This window comes from Phaenicophaeus curvirostris, chromosome 6, assembly GCF_032191515.1.
Source record: "Phaenicophaeus curvirostris isolate KB17595 chromosome 6, BPBGC_Pcur_1.0, whole genome shotgun sequence".
Taxonomy (NCBI): Eukaryota; Metazoa; Chordata; class Aves; order Cuculiformes; family Cuculidae; genus Phaenicophaeus; species Phaenicophaeus curvirostris.
Window position 1 is genome coordinate 14,983,062 of NC_091397.1, and position 19,638 is coordinate 15,002,699.

The following is a 19,638-nucleotide window of genomic DNA, read 5'->3' on the forward strand; positions in this document are numbered from 1 at the left end:
GCACCAGCTCAGGGCTGTATTCGCATGCTTGAACACAGACGTCTTGTGTCGCTTGAGTTATCACAGTCTCTGAGATGTCAACTCAGGGCTGGCAGATGTGACAAGGACCTATGGGAGTCCTTCTTACCCAGCAGCAAGGTTACCTGGGGATGTCAAGTGGCCATATCTGCTTATGTTTGTGCAGATGAATGAAGGCTGGGTATCCAAGCTCCCAAGGAAGACCTCAACAACTGCATTAGAAATGTCTATAGAGTGACTCTTTTCATCCTAGGACACACTGACTAGCATGACAGCTGTGGAACTCTGGAGTCTACTGTCTTACATCTCCCTGGCCTGTAAAGGGAATCTGCAGATGTAGCTGGCGTGAGCTCACCTGCTGTGGGCAACTATATCCTGAAGTCTTTATCTGAAGCTTGAATCCCACCCTTTGTGCATCCCCTTTTTTTAAGATTAATCAAAGATTAATCTTAAATAGAGCTAAGTTTAAATTTTCCAAAAATGTCAAAGTTACCTAAATGTAGAGCTTTTCTATTTTCAAAAGAGGCAAGACTTCCTTTCAAAAGGGACAGAGGCTTTGAGTAGGCTACTGTTGTTCAAAGTTGGTGAAGAAGGTGTCTTTGGAAATGGCATGTAACAGAGGTGCACAGAGCTGGAGTCTGAGTGGATGGATGCTGTCACACTGTAGCTGTGGCTGTACTAGATGGAAAAGGAGCATGTTTTACTAATGGAAGGGAGGAGACGGCTGAGTGCCTCATTTTGCAATGATGACAGAGCATTAAATTGGTCTCGGGAGACAGTGTGCATGTGTGTGTTGGGGGTTCAGTTCACCGTGCATGTGTGTGTGATACATCAGATTTTCCAAAATGCCAAAGAAACTTTGAAGACCAGGTCAGCTTTTAGTAATAGCTTTGTGTGCTTTTGAAATTATGACCTGTGCTCAATTTGTGTTTGTCAGAGTCCTAAATATAATCTGGTTTTATCTGTCACTTTTTATCATACAGCTACAGAAGACCACCTAGATACAAACCCCTAGTACAGCATCACCTTTCATTTGTAGCTTTAACATAAGGCACATGTTACTTTCTGAGCAGAAACTGCCTACTTTTGAGAGATGTCAGATTCGGTTTATTTACCTTTTAAATAAAACATACACATTTTAAATGATTCATACACAAATCTACTTCTGTTATTTACTGCATGCATGCATGCATAAACATCTATGTATGTGTCCTAGCCTTACGAAGCCTTGAATTCTGAAAGAAGTGTGATTTTTGTATTATTGGCCAAGAAAATGCATTAAAATTCCTCTCTAAATTACAGGCATTAGAACCATTAAACCTTTTAGGTTTTGATGGAGTACAAGACAATATGAACAGTGATAGGCCATTCTCAGGCAGGTAAGGTAATAGCCAGGCATCCTAAGGTGCATAGAAAAACAGGTAAATTCTGTTTACGAACAGCTATGGCTGGTCATTATTTAACTGGATAATGAAAGAAAAGACAGTGGGTAGTCAGACCTCTTCCTTAAAGATCTGTGTTCATTGTAGCAGTGCTTCGATCTAGGCTTCAATATCCAAGGTAAACCTGAGACTCCGTGACAAACTGAAACTGAAAACGTCAGTGGTTTACCTACGGTTTATAATGGTTTACCAAAATTGTCTGCTAACTGCTACTTTCCAATTATTGGGGTGAAAAAAATTAGTTTCAGTCATCTTCTACTTTTTCAGAATTCAAGCAAAGACTCGGGAATTTCGAGAGAGGCAAGCTCGTGAACGTGACTATGCAGAGATACAGGAATTTAACCGGACGTTTGGCTGTGATGCAGACTCAATGTACGCTGGGATTGCTTCCTATGACTCTTCTTCAAATAGTGGCACAATAATGCTGAGCACCCGACCACAGAGCCCGAGGGAAGGGCAAACAGTGGAAGCCTTGTACGCCCAAGTGAAGAAACCACGAAATTCAAAGTCTTCACCTGTAGACAGGTAGGCACCAGCCATTAATTAATGTGCTTTTTCAAAATCAACCCTTGTAATGCTTTTATCATGGGAGATGACTGTACATCAATTGGAAAGTCAGAACTGTGTTTTATTAATGACTTTGTAAAAGCCTTTATGTAGAAAAGTATTGAACTCACACGAATCAAGCTGTAACAGAATGGGACATGGAAGTTTTTTTCTGCAGAGCAGCTGCTTTTCTTCATGTCCTTCAGATGATTTGGAATTTTGGAGTCCCTGTTTGGTATCATTCAAATTAAACTTAGAATTACAACGTCATCTGGTTTGTTTATCAGATATGATTGTGGAACACAAGATTTCCAACCTATTCACAACAGTTACAAAATATCTGGAAAGCTCTTGTTGTTAGAGCAGAAGTGGGTTAAAGCTTAGGATTCTAGTCCTGAACATCAGTCTACAGGGCTGAGCTTTTTGTTAAAACACAGTCCAAGTGAGTAAACTCCAAGCTTGACTCCTGAGTTACTTTTTCTTCTTGGGCTGTAGCTTATGATTTGTACAATTCCTGTGGTTATGTTAGCTGAACTGTTGTCATGTTTGATTTTGTGCTGAAGCTGGGCAAAATTCCGGTTTCTGTTGATGGAGTTTGAGTTCATTTGAAAACCTGAAGCTAAAACAGGCATGTAAACCAAGATAAAGGAGAAATAACCAAAGGCAAATTTCACAGCTTCTGTATTTTAACAATGAAAATACATCTGTTTTCTTGGCTTACTTCTATGAACTTGTAGTTCTGCATTTTCTCAGCTTTACAAAAACCAACATGAAAATCCTAGTGCAGGAGCTGTTGTTAACTTGTTCAGAGGTTATTAATTTAGCTCGTAGTAAAACCACTCATTATTTTGTTCTCTACCTCATTCTCTCCAGAAGAAAAATAGTGGACTTTCAGTTAAGTTAATATGGCTACAGTGTTTGAGAGCTGTATAGCTCTACACTAGCCTGGTGCTCATCTTGCATATTCTGTTCTAGGTGTTAATGGAGTAATTTACATTTGGTCTTAAGGAAAGTAACTGTCATATTGAGTTCAGCTGTCTAAAACTCTTTTTAATTGAGGATTGAGACTGTTGTATTTAACCCTCTGCTAGATCTTCTTTTAAAAGTTCTTTTCCATAATATTGGTAAAAATACAGCCTTTAACATGAAAAACAAAGAGATTTCAGATGAATTGCTGAAGGCATAAATTTTTACTAAAATTCAGTAGCACAACTGCCTTTTTATTTTCTCAATTGCACTTCTCTGCTGCATTGCACTGTATAAAAGGTCTACTTTTCATATTAAATAAACATAATTTATATATTGTGGATGCGTGCATTACTTTAGTGAAGGAAGAAAATATTTTTAACAGATAACAGTTTCATCTGTGCTCTTGAAATTTTATATTCCATAGCCTTATATTGACTGGTACTGGTATGTCCAAGGGCCTGACATTTCAGCACTTTTGTGCCTCTGGAAATTAGGATAGATTGGTTGGATACAGCTGCCATGTGGTGTCTCTTGCAGCTGTTTTTGTTAGACCAAAGGCGGTGTTTCATGCCTGAATTGAATGGCATCAGTGTCACATCAACAAAAAAAAGTTCTTTGATGCAAACCTGGCATGGTGAAATATAAGACCTGCGTGACCTAGCTAACTCTGTGCGATTGCTGATAAAAGAGCTGGGAGAAAGTGAGTAAAAGTGAAGATAACAGAGTACCAAGGGAATCTGTTGTTAATCATAAGGGTAGGACTGAAGAGCAGTGCAGTAATTCTGCACATTCAGGCTGCTCCTGATTCACAGAGGGCTCCATCTATTGCAGCTGGATCATGCTGTGAGAAAAAGAAAGACCTGGTGCACATAAGGAGGGAACAGGAGTTGGGGGCTAGAACAGGGGCAAGAAAAGCCACCGCTTGTCCCATGAAAAAGGGAGGACATGTTCAGCAAGAAAAACCTGGGAAGAAATAGACAATTCAGGTGAAAAAAAATATTTGCTGTAAGTGTGCTTTGAGGTACCTGCTTGGATGTCTAAAGCACGAAGGTGCCTATTGTATGGGGTTTTCTTTCCTCTCTCCTCACACCTGTTTAACAGTCTTACTGCAGAGCTGGTGAATCCCACCTGGCTGTGGGAGACCTTTTGGGGAATGTTCCAGCAACTTGCTCAATGTCAGGTTCAAATTTAACTCTCCCAGAAGTCAAGTCTGTACTTTGGGCCCAACACAGAGAGTGAGATACAAGAGCTGTGAGGGAGCAGCTTTCAGTCTTCCTTGAGGTGTATGATGGACATCCAGGAGCTTGACTCTGTGTAATGTTCCTCAGGAGAGCCTGGATCGTGGTTCAGCTGTCTTCCCTAGGCTGCTCTGTGTTTTGCAGGCTTTTTCTTAGATTTATTAAGGAAGTTTCATCTGAGCATCAATTTAAGAAATTATTGTATCCATATGGGCCAAAGACACTTGTTACCTGAGTTGTCTCCCTATTTAGTTTTTCAAACCATGTTCATCACCACTTGTTTCTTGCTGTCTTTTTCCAGCAGTGAGACCTTCCCTCTTCACTTGCTTTCGCCCATGATGCCCCTCTCCACACCAAGCACCTAAGTGCATCTTCCCAAGGCTCTTCTCCAGCGAGCTCTCTTCTCTGTAGTTTTGTTTACCCTGGTAACACTACAAGAAACTTGAGGAGAAATAGTTTGTTACAGTTCTGCGTCCTTAAAATATTGTTTACATTTAGTGTGCACCTTTAGTGAGCATTTTTTTCACTGTTTGTTACCCCTTTGCCCTGCCATCCTTTCCTTTCTACTGGACATTGCAAAGGTTACTGAGATAGAAATAGTTGCTTCCAGCCTTTGTGGATGGGAAGGGAAATCACTCCCAGCAGGTTACCCTTGCGCTGAACTGCCAGGAGCTGGTAATGGCCACACAGTCTCAAACTTTAGCACATTCATATTAAAAGCAACATTGTTTATATGGGAAATGTTATTCCTATTACAGTTCAGTGGTTAGTGCCAAATAAAATTTGACATTTAAGTATTTCCAAAAGTTTATTTAAAAGTTTGTTACAAAGGAGCCTATAACAAAATGTCCCATAATAGTTTGCATACCATTGCTGAACACTTCTGACAGACTTTTCCTTAACTTGCAAGAGAATTATTGTGCCTGTGTGTGAGGCCTTGTCAGGGTTTGTTTTTCTTTAATATTCCTCCAACTTCTATCTTCTTTTTGTCAACACGTGCCACCAACTGATGTAAATTTAACTGTGTCATGTCATATGAATGAAAACAAAGTGGAGGACAAGTATGTAAACCGCTCATCAGAATAATGGACAATATTTTTTTTTTTTCAAGTTTAAAGATATTATGAGGACAGCTATTATAGTGCTTCAACAAATGATGATACTGTCAAGTTATCAAGCAGAGTTCCTCCAAGCTATATTATAACCTGTCTTGAAACCAGTGTTAAAAACAGGCCTGTTTCTTCATTCTTCTCCTTAGATACATCTTGTATTTGCATGTAATCAAGCACTGCACTCACAGAGAGCTAGTACAAAACAGTAAGAAAAACGTAGTTATTCTTCACATAGCTTGTCCGTCCATTTCTCTAATTAGAAAGTGGATTGTATAGTGCCAAAACACAGCAAATGAGAAATAGATGTTTGCTCACTCATTGGAGACTTGCACATATGTATCCATGTAAGTGGCATTGCTTTACCCATCTTACCAACAATGGCTATTAAAAAAACCCTCTATAAACAGCAAATTTTACTCAAAAATGTCCTTACAGGACTTGAAACTGTTTTAGAATTCCTTTAATGAAGGTTTATGTTGCAGTGATGGATGTTTCTGGGATTTCAGGGGGGTGTTGTTTATTTGTTTGGTTTGGTTTTTCAGTGATAGTTATTATCTGTTAAGTGTGTAGTTGAAGTATGGGAGGTTCTTTATTTTGTGCTTCTGATGCAGTTTTTGTGTATGAGTAGCTCCTGTGAATCTTGAAACACTTTAAATTCCAGACAATAGTCATAGCAGATCTGTCCAGTGGCACTAAAAAACAGTTGTTTTCTGGTTTTGATCCTAGAGAATTAAAGCAGGTTCTCTTTCTTAACAGAGGAGTTTATCACTCAGAAGAAACAAAGTGGTAACAATAAATAAATAAATAAAATAAGTTGGGAGACATTGGCAATCAGTATAGCTGCACATACATCAGCTGCCCTTGCGATGCTTGCTCCATCCTGTGTATGGTAGCTTACAGAGACAGACTACTAAGAAGTTTTTCACTTCTTATGTTAAGAATGAAGTGAAGTTGAAGTGGAATTTATAATCTACGTTTATTTTACTGTTCAGGAAAGAAGTGTCTCAAGAGCTGTGTTCTTGTGCATAAAGCTTTTAGTTTAGCTGAAAACTGTCTAATATGTTTTGCATCATACAGAAGAGAAACTGCACTACTGATCAATAGTGTTTTTCGTATAGATGACAATGATAATATACAATGGGGTTTTATAGCGATCACCTGACATCCATAGTTGAGCAGTATGTAGAAAGACAACTTCTAATGGACGTTTACTGGCTGTCATACTGTAATCATTTCTCACCAAGAGTGCATTGTCCCGAAATATAATTGAAATAAAATAGGCACTGTGCTGCTGTAACTCTAAATAGCTTGAAAATAGTAGGCTAGACTCCCCCAGCTTGCTGAGGACATTTTAATGGAAACATAAATACCATAATCATATGCTTTTTGCATGCATTTTGCCATTAAAAAGAAAAAATGTTCATTTTAGAAGGGAGACCTTTATGAACTGTGTTCTTTTCTATCAGAAGTGGAATCAAGTTATGTCAAAGGAATATTTGGGAACTGAAAATAACCCCACTTGCTTTATCTGTCATCCGTTCAATGCGAAGAAGCAAGTTGCTGTTTTTAAGGTCAGGCCACATACTTTGCTTGCTGCTTTTCCAGAATGAAAGGGAGAACATTTTATTTAGATGTTAACTTTTATTTGCTCAATAGTATCTTCGTGCTTAAATTGGCATGAGAGTAATGAATCCTGGGATCTGGAAAGAAACACTCTAATATAATATAGGAATATGTAAAAAGTGAAATAAGCAGACCTTGTCTTTCTAGTGTGTGTAAAATAACTCTTAGCAATAGCAAAATGGGTCATGAAAGTTATGAAATACTATATTGCTATGCCTCGACAAATATTTGTTATAAAACCAAGGCTCTTGTGCAGCTATATTAAACTTCTTTATTAGTAGTGTCAGTCACAGGAGTGCTCTTAAGTCTGTGGGATCATTTATGCATGGGAATCTGAGCTTATTGCCAGGCCCACCAGAGATGGAGATAGGAGTTATTGCTCAGGGTGATGCATACTGTAAATGTGAGGATATTTCTTGTTTCTTCAATGAAGAGGGTTTTTTGACAGTTCTGGAAGTTAACTTGAATAGTGCTTTTATGAAAGGAAAGGCCACGGCACTGTAAACCATCTAACCAATGACATTTAAAACCTGCAGAGCTGTGCAGAAGGCTAACAACCTAGGCTGAATAAGATAATGAGTAAGCTCTTCCCTCCTACCTCTGTTTACTTCTGTTCACTGATGTGGAAATGTTTTCTTACGCTTGGATCCCTTGTTCTTCATTGTTTGTCACCCTCTACCATCAGAGCCCTGTGGATAACCTGCTGCCAGGCAAAGGTACTGCTCATCTGATTAGGTTGCAAGCACTTCAGAGAAGGTTTGTTATCCAAGAGATGTTTGTTATCCAAGCTCCCTAAGTACTCAATAATGTTACAGAAATTAATAGTGTTAGGTTTTAAATCCTTGTTTTCCAGTGAGTGTCAATCTTTTGTGGCACTGCAAAGCTTCATTCCTGTGAGAATCTGACCTCAGGAAAGACTTTCCTGACCTAGAAAATAGCACATATGCCGTTATGGGATAGTCAAACAGACTTTCCAAGACAGCCTAGTGGAGAGCAGAGGGTTAATGAACTATTTGCAGTTCTCTAATGTGTAAAACTGAAAATAATACTTGGAAGTCACTGTGGTATTTTTCCTCTTCTGTCTGTGATAACCCAGAGAAGGATTAGTTAGAGCCTCTGTGAGACTCTTTGTGGGGTTTAATTTCACTTTAGCGCTAACATATTGGGTTTTTTTGTTCGGCTACCCTTCATCCTATAAGCCAGTAATCCTTGCCCCCAGGACTGCCTAAAAATTAGCTTGGTCTCTCATAGACCTGTGTATTTAGAACCCAATAGACACTGTTAGCATTGGCATTTTATTATCTTAGGTTGGTTGTTTTCTTTTGTTCTTCCATCTTGATAGAATATAAGACAAGTTTTAATATAAATTCATGAGGATTTATGTAGGCTCCCTATTGTGAAAGTATGCAATTGCTCTCCCTGTTTGGGTTACCACTTTGGTAGAATAAATGGCAGACTTACAGTGAACTCTATTCAGATCTCCCATTTTAATTACTTGAAAGTCCTGGTTTCTTTCTGAATAGATACCAAGCACTGATACTGTTGTGAGAACCACATCTTTCTCCATTTACCACAGCTGCAGACTCACTTAAACCCCGGTGTTTTTACTTCCTCTCTCCTCCAGTCACCTCACCGTGTAATCTGAAGTGTGACAGCTATTTGTTTGTTTTTACAAAAGCGGTCTGAGTTGGTACCTTTACAAATGGTTGCGGTGGGAAAATGCGCAGAAAGATAAGAGAGAGATGAACTTCCCACTCTGGGTTACAAAAGGAGAGGGTGAAGTGAGGCCCACTGGAACGTGCCTTTAGTGTCACTATTCTCAGTGACCGCAGCTCCCTTTGCTGAAAATTAGGAGTATCCATTTAGGTTTGTGATTTTTAATTCTGTAAGTGCAGCTGTTGCTTGATGAGAAACTATACTTACAAAGGGTAGATCAAACCCTGTCACTTTTCATCCATTTAAGAGTATATCAGGATTTTAAATGCATCGTAACTGCATTATGTATATTTTTCGTTGATATATTAGTGCAATTTGACACAGCATTTCATTAAAAAAAAGAAAAAAGAAAAATAATATATCCTATTATGAAACAACACATGATGTAAAAAATTGGAAAGGCAACGTTTCAGGCATCAAGTGCTTGTTGTATGGCTTAAGACTGCAGTCCAAAAAAACAGCTGTGTGTGTAAGATACACATCTTTATTTCCCATTAATTCTATCAATACAATTTGGAGTTCTTAATCCTGAGAAAATTATGGGGAATATTTGACTATACAAAGCTGAAAAAGCAACGCCTTTCCCATTCATTAAATGAAGTGGTTTGATCCTACCAGTGCAAATTGTTAAAATCTGTTCCTTCCTAGTTCTGCTAACCAAAATTTGGATTGTGAACTGATGTTATGCAGCACTTGAACACCATCATTTAATCAGTTTAATTTGTTGCTGCTGTTGAATGTGGCCCTTTCTAAACAGAATACAAATTTATGATTCTTCTATCTTTTATGTCTCTCCAGCCAACCCCTCTGTTCCGCTTTGGTGAAGGATTCATGCTTCTCCATTCCAAGCAGTTAAAGAGCTGGGGGTTTTGCATTTTAGGGTGGATTATAGGATAAAGGTGCACAAGCTGAGCTTGGAGGGAGTGCTGTGTTTCATTGAATCCTATCTCTCTGCTTGCTAAAACTGAATATAAAATTTGAAGTTTGATGTTTAAAGTAATGTAAGTTAATGGATGAAAAGTAAAATAAAATTTTTTAATATACTTTCTTCTAATGTTAGAGAGTTTGGGATGTTTTTACTTTTCTTTTTTTTTTTTTTTTTATGAATGGTTTCTCCCTCACAGATGAGACAAACTTTATTTGACAGCATTGTTTATTGTCATCGCCAGTCTTGTTTGTTAGAAAGCATCCTGCTTACAGTTGAACTAGTTTGTCACTGGCAGAAGGGGTAGAGCCTTGTTGTGGGGAGGAATCCTTTGCAGTAAATGCTAGGAAGGAAAGTAGCATCACTACATGTACATTGGGGTCTGGTGGCTAATTCCTTTTAAATTCTTGTAAAGTCATGGAATGAGCACTTATGAAACATACCAAAGTGGATACCCTGAAAATTAAAAAATTGCTGAAAAATTTCATTGCAGCTTGTTCTTGGTTAGAAAGTTGAAAATCAGTGTTTTTCCACTCGTCACTCAGAAAACAGCATCTATTACTGGAACAATATACTTCATAGTGTATTGTTAAAGAATTTATAAGGTGTTTGAAATCTTGTTCCTTAAGGCTCAAACACTATAAGGTGAGATATTAAAAGATTTCTTGCATGACCTATTTTGTATGATTATGTATTTCTGAAAAATGTTGTTCTAACACCAAACTTATTTACCTGACGTGATTCTTTTTTTTCCTTCTTTACAATACCAGTGACATTTAAATAACTTCATTCTGATGCGTTCACAGAAATCATTCTTACATGATGGATATATGAAATGTTATTACAGTAAATAGATGACATATTTGTAATGGATAGGTAATTTCATCTGCCTGGAGTTGAGATGGTGATATAATGTATAAGACTTAATTTATAAAAGAAAAAGCAAAGGAGAAGATTTTGCTTCATTTTAACTTTTCTGTATAGTTTTGTAACAATAATGCAGGGTGCGCCTGAGTTGCAGCACATTCTGTAACGAAATGTCTTCTGTGTGCAGCAATTCAGTCTCAGTTACAGCCTACATTCTTAGGTTTCCCTTCAGAATGAAGCCGTTTAAGAACTGGGATGAAAAGAGAACGCGGAATTACTACTACTACATTTTAAAAAGCAATTAGAATCTCTATGACTTCAAGGGATATGGGAACTAATGTCCCTCAGACTTCTCATTTCCATTTAACTTTGGGAAGGAAATTTATTTGCAGAAGGCTGCAGTACCCGCAGTAACAGGCCTCCTAGGTAGTAGGAGCAATTGTCCTAAAAGTGCTTGGACCTGGCAAACAAAGAAGACAGAAAATAGTATCAGTCTTTATTTCCTGAGACATAGTTCATGGCTCATTAATAGTTGTAGTATATATTACTGACTATTGTATGCCGCAGAGAAAATAAGCAGAAGCTGCTTGTCATTACTTCATTACTTTGTAATTGTATTAGTATATGTAGTGTCAAAATAAAAAAAAAAAAGAGAAAATGGAAAAAGAAAGAGAAGGTTTAGCTATGTATCATTTTTGCACATAATCTTAAACAGTGGTGTGTCTGCTTGCTTAAGATAAACTATGCATATTTGCTAAAATGTTGTCAAATTAACCCACCCATTTCTAAGGATTGCTAAATGCCTATCAAGAAATGGAGGGATGCATTGAAGCTATTTTAATTAGCAAAGTGTGATTTAAAGGTTGCTAAAATCAAAAAGAGCTTATTCATTTTTCATCAATAATCATTTTCCTTAATATTTCATCAAAACCTGCTGATTTAGAGACCACCTTCTGGGCTTTGATTCATTATGACTGCAGACATAATTTAATTTTCCCCCCTTCCTTCATTCTGTGATATGCTCTTTCATCTTTGAGACATTGTTAAGATGTTTCTAACATTCACAATTTTCTAATTGATCCAACTTTTTCAAAACTGTACTTAAGACAGAGGTGGCTTTTCTTGGAAGCAATCTTCCATGCATTTCCTTTTACTAATGTTTTTTACAATATTTGTGTCTGATAAGGTGATAATTCTCAAATAAACGTTAAAAAATGAGGATATGTATGGAAGTTAGGCAAAAATATTAGGTGATAGAGGGAAATTAAAAGAGTTGGTACAGTCAGATTTCACAGTCACTAAGTTAGGCCTTTGTGGTTCATATAAAACTAACTCAGAATTAAAATGGTGCTATAAGTAATATTTTTTTTAATCTAAATCTTTGTGAGATCATGAAGAAAAGTAATTATGGGAATCTATACAAAGGCATTTTGTGAAAGGATATACCATTAAAAGAATTTGCTCCTTTCACTTTGGTAATTTCTAGTCCCAAAATTCATTTGCATTACTATTATAAGTTGAAATTCATAAACTGTTCCCTGGAAAGTCTCCCCACAGAGTGGTATCCAGGAAACTTTCCATTCAGGTACTGTGTTAGAACAACCAGTGGTTGGGTTGAAGCAGTCCAGGTGCTGTGGACTCTACCCTGAGCTTTTCCAGGGCTGACTGGAGAGCACTCACAGTCTTCATTTTCCTTTGCTCATGTCTCACTTGCTGGATGCAATTGCTACTGTGCATGCACTGTAATTTAGGGCAGGACAATCTTTTTCTTTTCTTTTTAGAATTTAAAAAATGTCTTCGATGTCTTTTTTTAGATGTTGTTCTTTCTCCTCTTAAGCCACATTAAACAGTTCATGCAGACTGAATTTTGTTAGCTTTTGTTAGTTAAACTATTCTGATGTACTTAGAATTGCTGCAGCAATTCTGCAGCGGTGTCAGAATTTAACAGGAGAATAGGTAAAACTGAGACAACATTCATTGTCAGGAATAATCCTACTTTATTTGAGCTCATGCTTGTGATTCTTGATATTCCTTCTGAGACTCAGATGCGTGCATCATCTGTGTAGGATGTCATATGTGAGCGTGTATCCACATTCAGTTGAGCACATGCACACATGCAGAATAAGATACAGATACAGGAAAATGTTTAGCTATAGCAAAGCTTTTATGTGTGAATATTTATTTCTGTCTATATATATTCAGATTAAAAAATCTTCTCTAAAAATTACTCTGCTCCAGAGGAATTGACCTCCAGAGCTCATCTACTCCACCCCCCTGCTTAGAACTGTTTTGATCAGGTTGCTCAAGGCTGCAGTTGTATCCTGAATATATCTGAGGATGGAGATTTTATCCTGCTCCCTGGGCACCTTTTCCAGTATTTGACTAGCCTCATGCTATTTTAAAAAACAAAACAAAACACAACAACCCCAAAAGAAAACAAAAAAAAGCTTCCAATATCATAATTTCCCATGCTCTAATTTATGTCCTTTTTCTCTCATCCTATTACTGTGCAACCCTGATAAGAGTTGGGGAGGGTGAGGGCATGCAAAAAAAAATCCCAAAAAGCTAGTCACTTTCTGTGAGATTTGGAATATGAAACAACAGATTCATCTTTTCCAGGCATCAAAAGGAATTTTTAGAAAGATAAGGATTACCTTTCAAAATAATACTTCATTATTGAGCTTTTCCTAGAATGGTTGCCAAAGTAGTTGGTTTTTTTTTCTTAAGTCACCTGTTGTATTTCCATATTCCAGAGTCACATTTAGGTACTCGACTTGTTTCTCACATATTATTTTGGATACATACATTGTTTTTTATTCCTGTACACTATTCAAAACTTGACAAAAATGTTTGAGGACCAAGTGTAACTCTTCATTCCTCTTGAAATACAGGACACTGCATTTGCTCTTTTATTTCCCAGATTTTGTATCATATGTACAACATTCAGCTCCACCAAAAACAGTGCATCTGAAAGTACCTTTAAAAAAGACTCAGAGTTGTGTGTGCTGTTGGATTCTCTATGCTCCTTACATGTACTTAGTTCTTGCTTTTCAGTTCTGCCTGCAGAGAATTGCATTGCTGTCCTGCATGGGTAGGATTCCTGCCTTGTGGGACTTGCTGCTTTGACAGCCTCTCTTCTCCTGCTAAGAGATTTTCAGTGTTTCTTTTTGAACACTGAAGTTCTGCATCTCATCTGCACAATTTTCTGGACAAAAGAGATTGTAATTCCTGGAGAAATCATACTGTGTTGGCAGGCAATTGTGAAACAAAGGTTTCCAAGCATTTCTCAAAGCTCTGCTGACCGACACTTGTGAGCTAAAATTTGTAGGTGGCAAGGGCTGTGGCATGGCAGGAACTGAGCCCGACAAGACTTGTGCCTCCTGGAGAGCTGAAGGGCTGAAACAGAGGAGAGTGAGGGGGGAAAATGAAGCAACTCTCCTAAGATCAGTAGTGCTGCAGGACAGTAATCGGTGAGAGGAAGCTGCCTGTTGAGCTTGCTGTGATGAAGGGGAGCCAGCTAGCCTCTCACTCTTGGAGGGAAAAAAACCCAACTACCCTCCTCATAAGCACAGATGAAGCATAGGATGGTCTATGCAGCGTTATTGTTCATCTAGACAGTGTATTTGCAAGGATCCTAAAGAACTTCATAATCTTTAATGGGAGCTTGCAGTCAGTATGACGACCATTTCACTCCACAGCTGATCCCCTCACCGCTGCCTGCGCTGACAAGCAACCACCTGCACAGTGAAACACTGCTGCACTTTAATTGCATATAAATCAGGGCTGGGGAGTGGAGACAGGCCAGGAGTCTGGAAGGAGACTTTAAGTGAAAAAAGGTAATTACCTGAGCTGGAACATGGCCAGGGCACCGAGGTTAACACCTGTACTCTTGTGAGAAGAGGTTGGTGATATACTTCCAGAAACCATTTTCTACTCAGTTATAGAAAATACCTCACTAGTAACTTGGTCTGACTCCCTCTGTACAAGGAATTGATTCCTGCTGTGGTATATTCCATCACTTGTGTAGTGCACATTCAGTCATTTTGAAATGGGGCTTGTCCACCAACTTTATGTGGCGAGATAGCCTGTACTTCTTCTTTTATAGCTCACTTGAGAAGACAGTTACCTGATATTTAACCTAAATTTTTATTTTATCACATCCATGTTATATTGAATGGGCTAGGGTCTAAGGTAGAAGGACATGAAGCGTCTGAAATGCCCAGTGCCTATATGAGGTTGTCCCCTGAGATCCTAAGGAAAGAGGAAAAAAATTATTTTGATGTGTGTTCCTCAGTCACGAAACCCGGTAAATTACCTGCTGCTGCTGAGACCTCTGTTGTGTTTAGACTGTTACAAAGACAAAAGCTAGCTCAGGTATCACCACATCACACCATAGAAGAGACAAAGCTTTACAATATTCCTTTCTTTCTCTGTTTGAAGACAAATGCAGCATCTCTCCTTTTGTGAGCTTAGTTTAATCATATTTTTCATATTTCACCCTCTTTTCATTACTCCATCTATGTTCTCTGTGCAGAGCACATGAGTACTATTTGAAGCAACTCAACAGTCATATCCTCCGGTATTCTGCCTGAGCTACTCAAACCTGCATTTCACTGAGGAGGTATGGAGAGCAGAGCTGCATGCTCCCTCCAGTCATACAAGAGCTCTGAGAAGTATTTTTCAATTATTTCTCAGTAAGATGTTTATCTCATCTTAAAATCCCCCATACTTTCATCTGAAGATGGCTAGCTCTTGAATACCCATGTCTCTAGTAGTGGGAGAAATACATTTTGGGTTGCTCTTGACCTTGTTTTTGATGAATGTTCTTCATTTGTAAGAAACCTACAGCATTTCACAAGGTTGTGCACAGTCTGTCCTAATTTTCTATTGCCTGTCACTGTTACTGGAGCAGCTCTTCAGAGGAGGTATGCAGGACTTTGTGTCTGTTTTCTCATGTGAGACTGAATGTGGACATCTAGAAGGAAATGTTTCTTTCCTACAGGTTGAGCTAAGTCTTGGTAGCTGTGGCTGCAATATTTGTATTCCTTACAGATGGGCACTTTTGCACATTCATTAGTAGGTTACACAATCTCTACAATTTTTAGGTAAGTAGTTTAATATCTGATTTTTGTTGGTGTTGCTTTTTACAGTTGATAGCATAGTGGTCATTAAATATTCCACTAACATTTATTATAATAAAGAATTATTTTGTACTGTTAGAGGGAGGTGTTGAAACTTCCATGTGATTTTAAACTTCACTGTGTAGCCAGACTGACAAATTATGCTACTGTACAGGATATAAAAGGACTTAAGAGAAGTTTAAAATCACAAGAGCAGAGGAAGACAGTTATGTACAGTAAATAAATAAGATATCAGAAAGGATGACATGAGGGAAGTGGCTGATGTTAGAGGAACGTGTTAAAATAGAAGAAAGTGAAAGTTAGAAGCATCAGGCTGAGGACTAAAGAGTGAGAATGAGGTTTTGTGTCAGAGGCAAAAAGAGCTCCCAGACTGGACCTTGGAGATGACAAGCAGTGGGAATGAAGGTAGTTATAGGGGGAAAAGAAAGGTAATTACATTTCAGCACTCCTTAATCTATGTCAGTAAGCTCCTTGGCACACAATTCACCAGAATACAACCAATTAAATTCTGCTGTAATACCTTCCCCCCCTGCACGAGCTTTCCTCCAGGATTCACCTGAGGTTAGGCAAAGACATTTGTTCCTTCCCTGCAACTTCAGCAGCACTGCAGATACAAAAATGAAACCTTGACTGCTGTATCCCATCATCTAAATTCAGCTGCTCTTCCCTTTGGTATCACATCAGAACAATTTAAAGAGGCATGAAATAGCAGGACTCACAATGTAGGTGTTTAAGTTCTCGTGGCTCGGTCACATTACTATCTTGCTGTATCTGCAAGGGTGTTGCAAACTTGATTAAAAAAATTAATGATGAGAAACAAAGAGATAAGCAAAGAGAAGAAAAGAAAAAAGTGAAAGGAGCGTGGAAGAAGTTTATTGCATGCAAGTCATCCAATTATCCCTCAGAGCCCAAATCCCTTGTCTAATTGCCCAAGTTCATCCTTCAGGACTGAACGGATTAAATGAAATAGCAGGGCTGGTGGAAAGCAGCCTGTGGGAGGCATTTTGTGAATAGGCTTGCATGAACAGCAGAACAGAGTTTCTATTTGCGTCTGTTTGTCTGGGCCTTCTGTTATCGAAAGCGAGCAAAGAATGAAAAATATGAGGGCTTTTGATTAGAAAATAGTCCCTTCAGCTCAGAGTTGAGGCACTGGGGGGTGCTGGAAAACCTATCCCGATGCTTTTTATGCTGTGCTAGTCTGTATGATATATCTCTCTCTGGGATCATAAACTCTTATTTTACACTATATTAAGTTCATTTGAAAAACTGAGGGAAAAGAAAAGCTTTGCTAGAAACTGGAGCATGTCAGGATTGAGCTGGCGTCAAAACAAGAGCAAGCTGCAGCCCACGTTGTTGTCTCACAGCAATTGCATGTGTCAAACTCTCAATGGCGGAAGAAGACTGTCAAGCTTAATGTACCTTAAAGGACTTCTGTTTTAATACATTCCTCTACAAATGCACTAGATAAGGAAGAGTCCTGTCTAATGGTCTAATATCTCATCCTGTCATGCAAAATATCTCCTGCCTTATACCGTTCTAAACAACATCATCACCTCTCTCCCATCATGAGAGGGGTGTAAAAATTAGGAAGCGAAAGAAAACTAGAATCTCCTGTAAAAAAATGGAAAGTACAGCAAATCAGACTTCTTCCAGTCTTGTTTCCTGCTGGCCAAACCCTCCAATTTTGCCCATTACAGTTCTCTGTGAAAGAGGACTTTCAGGACATGAACATATCCTCAAGCAGTGATGCTATCTTACTTTTATTTATATAATGTCACAGAGTGTGGTGCATCACTTTATAGAGTTTATAATAACATCAGGTCGTCTCCCATAAAAATCTCAGTTGTTATGCGAGATGTTAAGATGTAAGACAGCATTAGAAGGAAAAGAGGCTACAGAAATGTTAGGTGGTTCATTTGAACGTCCTTAGGTGACATCCAGCTAAGAAATTAATTTCCTGAGAGAAATCTGCAGCAGAATGGAAACATTATCTGAATTTGAAGGAGCTTAGCAGGGAGGACAGAAAAAGAAATGCTCTCTAAGCAGTCCTAAACATAACGTATGCCTGCTTACACCTTGCCTACTTATACCTCAGATTTTAGTTGAGACTAGTTTTGTTGGTTTTTTGTTTTGTTTTGTTTTGTTTTTAAATTCCTACTCAGTTATTTCATCAAAAAGTTTTTCCAAGCCTCCTCCTTGGTGAACACTGAAATGATTCATGCAGTTAGACCTTTCTGACTGAATAATTGATACATTTTGACAGGCTGAATGTACAATGGATTACATTTGCTTCTCAGTACATATATGATGATTAACGTAACTAGGTCTTACGTGTGCTCATCAAACAGAGAAAGTGCCCCAAAGAGAATATTATTTGATGGTTCAATGAAGTGAACTTGGATACGGCACTTAGACTGTTGATAGCATTAAGATAGTCATGATGGTTTATGGATCTAACTGTCAAATTAGAAAATTTCTCTTGAGTTAGAGAGAAAATTGGGTGAAATGTAGAAAATTTAAAGAAACACTACTGATGTGTTTAGATCCGAAATTCCTCTTTCTAACTCCCAGTCTTAACTCCTGGAGGATGAATGAATATTTCTGAAATACTCTGATTTAATGTGGTTCCATCGGACCTAAATCCTCTGGGATGTGTCCTAGCTGAAGCCACAGAGATTCAAAAAAAGATAATTCAAAGCTTTAAAAACGAGCTTATTCGTACCTAAATTAGAAAACTGAGCTATCTATATAGTCAAAAAAGAGAACTAGTATCCTCAGGAGGGCATCCAAGTGAGATAGCTTTAGGCAGAGCTATAAATGCTCCCTACCCATACATATTAATCCTGCCCTGAGGTCATTTAGTTACCAAGTTGTTAGGAACTCATTAAGTCCGAATTTAACTAAACTTCCTTTCTGTGTATAGTGCAAATGGAAGTCCATTCATGAAAGGTTGGCCATCTATAGCTCTCCAGGGATGGTCTGTTTTGCTCTTAAAATGTTGTACGCCCAGGCGTCACAGTGAATGAGCATCACTTTTGCATCTAGCTTTGCAGGCTCGGAATGAGGTATGGAAATGCTGTGATTCTTGTAAAATGAAGTCATTGTGGAGAATTTTCACATACAATTAGTATAGGTATTAACAGAGAGAAATCCATATATAGTGCATACATAAAGATACCTCCATGGGTTAAATCAAAGCAGTCTAGAATCATGCCTGTCTCTAATGTCTTTCTCAAAAATCTGGTTTTCATAACATACACACTGAAAACTGGACAGGTGAACATCCCATGACAGGCAAATGCAATGTATAAATGTGAATGCCTAAGGTAACTTGAATGCATCAATGTCTCTTATATCTTACCAGCTACTTCTCTTTCATGGCTATTTAAATATTACAGAGACAGAGACATGATTACCAAATTAGTAATTAACTGGGTTTTGCTTTTAAGTAAGATATTATTTCCATATTGTACTATACAAGTTGATATGTTTCAGTGAAAATAATGCCTTAATTGTTGAACAATGTGTATTTGTAGCTTTTGAGTAAACTCTGCTGTGCAGTCTCTGCCTACTCAAACTGGAGTTTGAATAGCAGCATGTTGTTTATGGGCATTTCCTCAAGCAATTTCAGTTGCATATGGTAGCGCTAATTTGTGACTGAACTTCTATATGGCTACTAGAGAAGAATTTGCCTTTCAAAGGCAAAATAGCTATTGCATGCCGTCATCTACTTCTACATGTTCCATTAATACCGTTTATTCGAGCAAGATAAGAACCTATTTTGTAAAGTATTTTAGAATCTGTAAGACCATAAGAATTTTTGCTTTCTGTAGACAATATAGTATATGATAGTTTGGGGGAGATATTGTTGAAAGAATATATTGAAACAGCATATAAGAATTCTGATATCTCAGAAACTGTAAAATTGCTAAAGGAGTCATTGCACAATGTAGACGATCCCTTAAAATGCAATAAGAGATTATTTTAAGATTTGTAATGGAATTTTTCTCACTTGATTATTATAATTGGCTCTATAAGTAA

General features: G+C 38.0%; 1 protein-coding gene across 12 annotated transcripts in view; it reads left to right on the forward strand.

Moving 5' to 3' along the window:
• The window catches only part of PARD3 (par-3 family cell polarity regulator), a 450,646-nt gene that overhangs the window by 347,486 nt on the left and 83,522 nt on the right, over positions 1-19,638 (forward strand). For all 12 annotated transcript variants that reach the window (XM_069859367.1, XM_069859353.1, XM_069859359.1 and 9 more), the window contains one exon: positions 1,728-1,985. In XM_069859367.1, coding sequence (XP_069715468.1) covers positions 1,728-1,985 — 258 coding nt within the window. The remainder of the gene's footprint in view (positions 1-1,727; positions 1,986-19,638) is intronic.